This window comes from Pteropus vampyrus, unplaced genomic scaffold (genome assembly GCF_000151845.1).
Source record: "Pteropus vampyrus isolate Shadow unplaced genomic scaffold, Pvam_2.0 Scaffold36, whole genome shotgun sequence".
NCBI lineage: Eukaryota > Metazoa > Chordata > Mammalia > Chiroptera > Pteropodidae > Pteropus > Pteropus vampyrus.
In genome coordinates, this window is record NW_011888817.1 from 4,476,048 (window position 1) to 4,484,833 (window position 8,786).

An 8,786-nucleotide genomic window follows, 5' to 3' on the forward strand; every position below is an offset into this window, starting at 1 on the left:
TGGTGAGGAAAGCTGCCAGTGTGTGGAAGTAGTTTTTTGGGCCATATGTACCTTAACCAAGTATTTGGCATTGGCTCTTCAAAGGGACATTTAAAACTAATGTCAAGTATTATAAAGTCACAGTCATTTGAATCATGTGGAACTGGTAAGAAATTCCTGGCAGATCAGTGGAGTGGAATAGATGACCTAGAGACAAAGCCTCAAGTGTGCAGTAAAGGCGGCATCAGAAGTGGATGAGAACGGTGGAGATTAGTCAGTAAAAGGCTTTGGAACAGATAACTGGAAAAAAAGAGTAAAATTAGAAGGTTATCTCATACCACAGAAAAAGAAATTCCAGATCAAAATGAGAATGCAGAAGAAAAAAGAAGCATTTTGTTACAAACTGGGTGAAAATATGGAAGTTATTTGACCTTGAATTAAAGGAAGGCTTTCTAAACAAAAATAATGGAAGAAATCAGAAAGCGAAAAAAAATCAATTGGGGAGGGTACAGATATTGCAACAAATATTATAAAAAAGGAATTAATACTCAGTATGTAAATAGCTTGTAAAAATTGCTAAGAAAAGCTCAAATATACAGAAAGATAGGCAAAGGATATGAACAGATAATTCACAGACAAAATAAAAATGGCTGATAAGAATCTATCCTTGTCAGTCACCAAAAACACAGATTAAAATTAGATGTCCTTTATTTCCTATGAAATTAGCAAAGAATTTTTAAATGGTAATGTCAGTATTGGTGAGCCTGTAATGAAATAGGCCTCATACATTGCTGGTAGAAGTGTAACTTTCTAGAAAAGGTCATGTACTTTTTAAGTATTTACCTTCTTAGGACTCCAGCCTAAAGTAAATATTTTAAAGTCTCACCAATGATAAATATACAAAGATGTTCATCATAGTGGTATACAAATGCAAAAAACATGGAAACAATCTTAACAAAAGATTATTTGTTTAATAAACTGGTACATATACATGTGGGGATATTATACAGCCATTAAAAACTACATTTTCAAAGAACAATTAAGACTATATAAGTTTTTTTTAAACTGTATAAAACTGTGCATATACTATGAATTCAGTTATGTTAAAAGATACACATATGCTTAAAAGACTAAAAGAAAATATATCAAATTTTTTACAGTGTTGGGATTGGGGTAATTTTAATTTTCTTCTTTGAATTTTATTTATTTATTTTGATGTTTCTTTTTAATTTTTATTATGTTTATTGGGGTAACATTGGTTAATACAATTATGTAATTTTCAGGTGTACATTATAATTTGACATCTATATATTCTATTGTGTGTTTATCACCCAAAGTCCATTTTCCTTCAGCTACCATATATTTGATCCCCTTTACCCACTTCACCCTCCTTCTACTCTCCTATATTTGACCCCCTTTAACCGTCTACCTACCCCCTCGCCCCTTCTCTCTGGTAACCACTAGTCTGTTGTCCATGTCCATGAGTCTCCGTTTGTTCGTCCTATTCATTTGTTGCTTTTAGGTTTATATCCCACATATAAGTGATACCATGTGATTTTCAACTTTTTCTGTCTGGCTTATTTCACTTAGCATGATTATCTCAAGGTCCGTCCATGTTGTCGCAAGTGGCAGTATTTCATCTCTTCTTATGGCTGAGTAATATTCCATCGTATATATGTACCACAGCTTCTTTAGCCAATCACGTAGGACACTTCGGTTGCTTCCATGTCCTGGCCCCTGTGAATAATGCTGCTTTGAACATCGGTGTGCAAATATCTTTTTGGATATGGGTTTTCAAGTCTTTGTCTTCTTTGAATTTTAATATATATTTTAATTCTGTGTAATAAGTTTGGATTTCCATCTTAAAATGAGGAAATTAAAATATCTATGTGTATATTTTGGGGGGCTACATTACCAGGCGTTTTAAGTGGGTTTATTCTGCAGTATGCCCTGTCAAAATAATTAACATTTTTACAATTTTTATTGCAGGTTGAGAGTAGAGTTTTGGCATATTTGGCTACAGCATTACAGTAACATTCGCAACTGGCAGCAAGGCAAAAGTTCTTGGGCCATGTGTACCTTAGCTAAGTGGTTCTGAATTAGGCGTGTAAGAAGTGTTTTATTTGGAGACAGAGTCCACTGTTATCTAGAAATATCCCAACACAGTCAAATTTATCTACTAAAATGTTTTTAGATGCGAATCACCATATAAATACATTTGCACTCCAAGTGGTAAGGTCTAAACCCATGAAATACCAGCATTCTATGTTGTAGGAGCAAGGTCAATCATAGTGAGATTTTATTTGTGGTTTCAGACTAATTTGTAGACATCGATGCCAAAACTATCTTGTAACATTGCTGCTTTGATGATATTGATAGGAGCTTCGGAAGTATAAGGAAAATGAGAAGGACACCGAGGTGTTAATGTCAGCCCTCTCAGCCATGCAAGATAAAACGCAGCACCTGGAGAACAGCCTGAGCGCAGAAACGAGAATCAAGCTGGACCTGTTCTCTGCACTGGGGGACGCAAAGCGACAGCTCGAGATTGCCCAAGGTAGGAGAACAGCGAGTGTGAGGTGGTATGGCTAAGAATGCACAGGGAATCAGAGAGCAGCGTTCCCTCAGAGCTCAGAACCAAAGGCATTTTAGTTTTTTTCTCAATTGGTTTGATGAGTGCCCATTGTGGACGCTGAGGAATCATCACATCAGTTCATTATGCAGACATATTTTGAGGTGAGAACCATTCAAGGGCAGGGCATACAGAGAAGAGTATGAGCTGCTGTGCTCAAGGAGTTCACAGTATTATTAAAGAAATAGAAAAATGCAGTCACCCAAAGGTGCCAGTGCAGCAGTATGTCCAGGGTCTGTGGAAGCATAGACAGAGGCAGGGACTGAGGCAATCTGGGGAGTGAGAGGGCTGTTTCTCAGGGGAGCTGATGTCTGAGCTGAGTCTTGAATAATGAGAAGGGGTTAGCCCAGTGAGGAAGCAGCGTAGCAGGGGTGAGGGGTGGAGAGGCATCTAAACAGAAGAAACAGCTTGAGCAAGGCCAGGGAAGCTAGCAGGGCCTGATGGGTTCAGAGCTGCAGCTGGCTCTGCTTGGCAGGAGCGGAGGTTACAAATGACGGAGTCATGGGAGGAGAGTCGGGAGAGCTGGCTGTTCACTCAGCACATATTTCTTGAGAACTACTATGTGGCAGGCACTGTGAGAATCCCTGAGGGGATAGACAACAAGCAAACAGATGTTGAAAATAATGCTACAGTGAAGAAAATAAAGCAGTGTTAAGGCAGGTTGTGTGTGAGGTGCTGCTAGTTTGACATGGTGGACGTGGAACATCTTTAGAGTAGATGGCCTTTAAGCAGAGACCGAAAGGAAGAGAATGAGAGAGTCATGTAAATCTGGGGGTGGGTTAGCACTTCAGGTGGAGGGAGCGTGCGTGGTGGCCACTGGGGCTGCAACCTAAGTGATGGAGTGAGAGTTGTCAGCCTCAGAGGAAGCAGGAGCCACATTCTGCCAGACTTTGTAGCCCATGGAATGGACTTTGGACTTTACTCTGAGTAACATAGGATGCTTTGGAAAGCTTCCGAACAGAGACAGGACATGACCTGATGAAAAGAAGTTTGGATTTTGGCCAAGAATTTGATTAGCTACCAATAGATTCCTGAAAAAAAGTTCAGTTCACTTAGAAAGAAAAGAATATTTCGACAAGTACTTACAGGGTGTTCACACTTACTCTGTGTGACGCATTGTACTAGAAGCTAAAGGGGAGACGGTGAAGAAGACTTAGTCCAGCGGGTGTACTCTTAAAATTATTGAGTACACCAAGGAAGTTTTTTTAACTGGATCAGATCTATCAGTATTTATCTGTTAGAAAACTTAAAAACATTTATTAATTCATTTTAAAATAACATGAATGTATGACTTGTTAACATATTTTTATGAAAAATAGCAATATTTTTATGAAAAATAGCAATATGTTCCAAAACAAAAAAAAAATTAGTTAAGTGGCATTGTTTTATATTTAGCAAATCTCTTTAGTTTTTGGCTTAATAAAAGATAGTTCAATTTTCATTTCTTTCTACATTCAATCTGTTGTAATTTCACTTGCCATATTGTTTCTGGAAGATTCTACTTACACCCATGAGGGAATGAGTGTGAAGAAAGCAAATAATGCCTTAGTGTCGTTATGAAGATAGTTTGGGTCCTGTGGACCCTGTGTGAGGACAAGCCCAGCAGCAAGGCCTGTTGCCGTTAGGTAGAGGCAGAGGGCTTGCAAGGCCAGAGAAGAGATCAGGGTGGCTTTATGAGGGAGGGGCCATTGAATGGGCTTTGAAGGATGACTTCTGAGAGCAGAGAACGGCAAGGAAGATCACTATTACCTGAGGGAATAGTGTAAGTGGAAGAAGGAAAGAAAGTGATGGGAATGTCCAGGTGAGCAGTCCAGTGGCCTGAAGCTGGGGGATGTGGAAGAGAGAGGGAGATTAAGAGGACCGTGAATGCAGCCACACTAGAGAATATATCCCCTAGATTTTCAGGAGGAAGGGATGACGGGTTCTGGCTGTTCTGTTGGAACTCTCTTTCCAGTAGCAGCGTGTGAAAGGTAGATTTGAAAGATCAAGTGGAGGCAGAAGCCAGTTCGGAAGCTATGGCCGTCTTCCGTCTAAGAGGCGGTAAGTGTCAGGGAGGAAGATGGAGCAAGACAGGTGTGAGGAATAAGAGATAGCGAGTTTGGTTTGGGATGTTTTCATCTGGAGTTGCTTCCTGGACATCCAGGTGAAAGATCTTCATCGGTCGTGGGGAGTTTGGGAGCTAAACCCCAGGGAGAGGACCAGAACTCCCAGGTTGAGGGGTGGGATACAGAGGTTATGAGAAATTAGAGGAGCCACAGGAGGGGCCCAGATGGTAGAGCAAGAAGAGAAGGGAGTTGAGAATCAGGCTTATCTGTGGACTCAGGGAAAGGTATTTTTTAAAAAAAGGTTCCTAGAATCCTGCTTTTAAAGCTGAACTCCTGATCATACACGTTTTGGTTTTTTTTTTGCCTGCTCCGCTCAGCTCCCTGAGAAGTGACCGCCCCTCCCTCCTGCCACATCTCATTTACTTGGACTTGCAAACTTGGAAGAGATCCCCCCACCCCTGCAGTGAAGCAGCACCTGGTCTCACAGTGGTGGAAGGGAGCTGGGGTTGTCATTCCAGGAATCCTTGTAAAGCAGCAAAGAAACAGAGAGCTGTCTTTGCCAAAGCTCTGGGAATATTTGCGTATTACTGATTAAAGAAATCAAACTTAAATCTGCATGGAAGAAAGATCCAGTGGCTCATATATCAGATGCCATTATGTATTTTATTCTTCTGAGGCTTTTGTTCAAAGAGAAGGATTTCGATGCTTACAAGAAGGAAGTCGGAAGGAGCGGGTCCTTTCTACTGCCCTTTGCTGTTGGCCTTCCCCACTATTTCCCTCCACTGCCATGCTCAGAATATTTAATAAGAACCCAACTTCGTAATTGAAATCAAACCCCTGTTGCTTTTCTCCTTCCTACTTTCTATATCATTAGATTCATCCTGCTTTCAAAATGACTTTCATCTCTACTACATCCTTCTTAAGAATATGCCACCATGCTCTGTTACATTTTAAATATGTTACCATATTCTGTAGGACTCAGAGTGAGTGCAACTCAAATGCAGCCTCTTTTTTAAGCCTTTAAGTTTCTGAAGGGCTACTCCTCAGTGTTCTTCCCCTAGTAGACCAGGGAGCTTCAAAGCATGCTGGAAATTGCGTGAGCTTTGGAACAAAGTGGTCCTGGGTTAAAATCTTGCTCTGCCTCTTAAGAACTGAATGACTTTGGGTAAGATACATAACTCGCAGAGCCTCAGCTTTCTACGAGGCTGGGCACTAGGGATGTAGCAATGAAAAAAAAAGTAAGTACAGTCTCTGCCCTCATGGAGCTCATGGTCCAGTGAAGATGATGGACACAAGTCATCACCCAAACGGGTACAAGAGACAGAAGAGTGCGGAAGGTAGGTAGGAGTGCAGACTCTGAAGCCAGATAGCAGAGATTTGAATCCTGGCTCTGTCACTCAGCCGCTCTGTATCACTCAGTTTCCTTATCTGTAAAATGGATGATGATGATGGTAATTTCTACCTCATAGAGTTGTTTGATACGTAAATAAGTTCGTATGTGGAAGTACCTAGGACAGTGCCTGGCATCTGCGTGTTAGCTACTGTAATTATTATCATTATTACAAAAAGTAAAGTGACAGGAAAGTTTAGGGTGTGTTGAGAATCTAGGAGCTGGAGGGGTAAGGTCTGATTTATATCGGGATGGGGAAAGCTTTGTGAAGTAGTGGAAACAGAAACCTCAGAGAGTTAACAACACAGAGCAGGAGAGATGCGGCAGAGCAGGAGAGATGCGGCGTGGAAGCAGGCCTGAGGCAGGCAGGAGCTGGTTGGATGGAGAAACCAAGCACAGTCTTGGTCTGAGGGCACTGTGCCCAGAGGCAGGGCCAGCGATCTCAGTCCCGTGAGAGCCCCCAGTGCAGCAGCCACAGAGCTCTGTTTATTTTCCATAAGAGAACTCAAGGCAGAACCTATTGTTGCGACTGATTCTGAGGCTTCAGTTGTTCTATGTTTCTTGATCTGACACTCAGAGATGGTCCATCCTCCGAGAAAAATATTCCAGCTCAAGAGGGAGAGCCATAATTCAACACCAGCACCCTCTCAGGTTGCCATAGGTAACTGCCATGCTCAAAACGTAGCTCCTGGAAACTGACCTCTTTTCCTAGTCACACCTACATAAACAGAATCCTTTTTTACCTGTAAACCATGGCCCACAGGCCAGATCTGGCCCACTGCCTATTATACCACAAATGGGCTAAGAATGGTTTTTACGTTCTTCCATGGTTTAAAAAAACGATGACAAAGTATGTGGCTCAGATGCCTAGGTGTTTACTCTTTGGCCCTTTACAGGAAAAGTTTGCCTACCCTTATAAACCATCAAATCTGGAGTCAAGTCCGCTTGGGATTGGCCCAGGAGGCCACTATGTTGAGTTAACCCTTCCCTTCTCATTAATGGTGGGTCTTTGATCTTCCAGGACAAATTCTTCAGAAAGACCAGGAAATCAAGGACCTAAAACAGAAGATAGCTGAAGTCATGGCCGTCATGCCCAGCATCACGTACAGTGCCGCCACCAGCTCCCTGAGCCCCGTTTCCCCCCACTACTCTTCCAAATTTGTGGAGACCAGCCCCTCTGGACTCGATCCCAACGCCTCTGTTTACCAGCCCCTGAAGAAGTGAAGACCAGCTGTGTGTTTTGCCCAACAGTTCGGTTACCAGCAGGCATTGCAAGGGAACGTCTCTGGCAGTCAAGATAAAAAAAAAAAAAGTTTATATTGTATTTTGTGGGACTGTATATGTTGTTGTTTTTAAAAAAGGGGGGGAAAGATAACATCCGAGTCTGATTAGAACTGCCCATCAGTTTTTCTTGTAAATTTTTAGAAGACCTCACAGAACTTTGCAGTTTATTTTTTCTCGGCCAATACATTAAAACCATTCTTGGATTTCAAGTAGCCAGTTTTGCCTTTTATGTATTCTTACAGTTTCCTCTTGAAGAAACAAACAAACAAACAAACAAACAAACAGGGATTTTGCTTCTCAACCCTTCATTTTTGTTTTGTTCTCAAATAAGCAAAACCTGCAATTGGATTCACATGGGATGATAATGAAAATTTTTAGTTTTTAGAGCGAAAGGGTTACGTAACCTAACACAGCTTCGATTGTATAGCTGTATTAAAGAAGATGATTATTGATATGGCAGAAAACAAAAATTGATGACCCCTCTACGGACCACACAAATTCAAAGAGGGGAGAGACTCAGGGGATGAGACTAGCTGTGAGACTGCCACAGGGGTTCTGTTCAAATGCTTATATTCCCATCGGTATGTTTAGTCCTAAAAAATTGCTAGCAGCAGTCTTGTTCACAGTGCCTTGGGAAAAGACGTTTCAAGAGGAAACTTGATGATTTTAACCTATTTTCCCCCTTTGTCATCATCTGTCTTTCTGTGTCAAGCTCACCGCGGATCCTGCTGTAAAACTGGTGGGTAGTTGGGCTGTTCGTTGCCACCACGGCTCCATCTTCTGTTTTCTTTCATAGAAAATGCCACAGTGTTCTGGACTTGTCTCAAGGCCAGCACCTTGGGGAGGGGAGCTGGGTGGGGTTTGTGTACGAGAGGCTGCAATGAGCGAATAAAAGCTGGAGTTCTGGTTTTTTTTGTTTTCGTTTCGTTTTCATTTCATTTCATTTAACTGTGCTTTCCACTCTTTATCATCTTGTGTTTGAGGATTTAAAAGAAACTCGACTATTCCTCAGCTCTTGTGCCAAGGAGGATTTTGTTTTTTTTTTTTCCTAAGAGTTTTAAACTCAAAACTCTGCACAAAGATTTCGGTTTCAAGTGTATATTATACATTGGTAGAAAAGGGTTTGCACTGGCAACTTTTGGAAGTGTTTTAAGAATCAGGGTGGGGTGGGGGGAGGGGCTGGGAGAGGGAGGGGCAAAGCAAAATTGTATTCGGAAACTAGGAAAATTAAGAAACCAAATAGATTGGTTTTGCTTCCTTGCCATGGATTCTGGAAGGACATAGTTCTTCTAAAATTTCCTGTTAATTGGCATGTATGTCTCATTTAAAGCAAATTAAGTAGGACAAGCAAGTCAGCAAAATAGAAGTATTAAAAACACTCATCCTTTTAATCACAGATCTTATTTTGGGATAAAAAAAAACTTCTAGCTTTAGCCAGGTGTGCATGTTGCTGCCATTT

At 41.3% G+C, this 8,786-nt stretch overlaps 1 protein-coding gene across 1 annotated transcript in view; it reads left to right on the plus strand.

Moving 5' to 3' along the window:
- The window catches only part of MACO1 (macoilin 1), a 51,929-nt gene extending 43,691 nt beyond the window's left edge, over nt 1-8,238 (plus strand). The window contains exons 9-11 of the mRNA XM_011358039.2: nt 2,254-2,260; nt 2,359-2,533; nt 7,065-8,238. Coding sequence (XP_011356341.1) covers nt 2,254-2,260; nt 2,359-2,533; nt 7,065-7,267 — 385 coding nt within the window. The 3' untranslated portion in view covers nt 7,268-8,238. The remainder of the gene's footprint in view (nt 1-2,253; nt 2,261-2,358; nt 2,534-7,064) is intronic.
- Nucleotides 8,239-8,786: the final 548 nt, after the last annotated feature.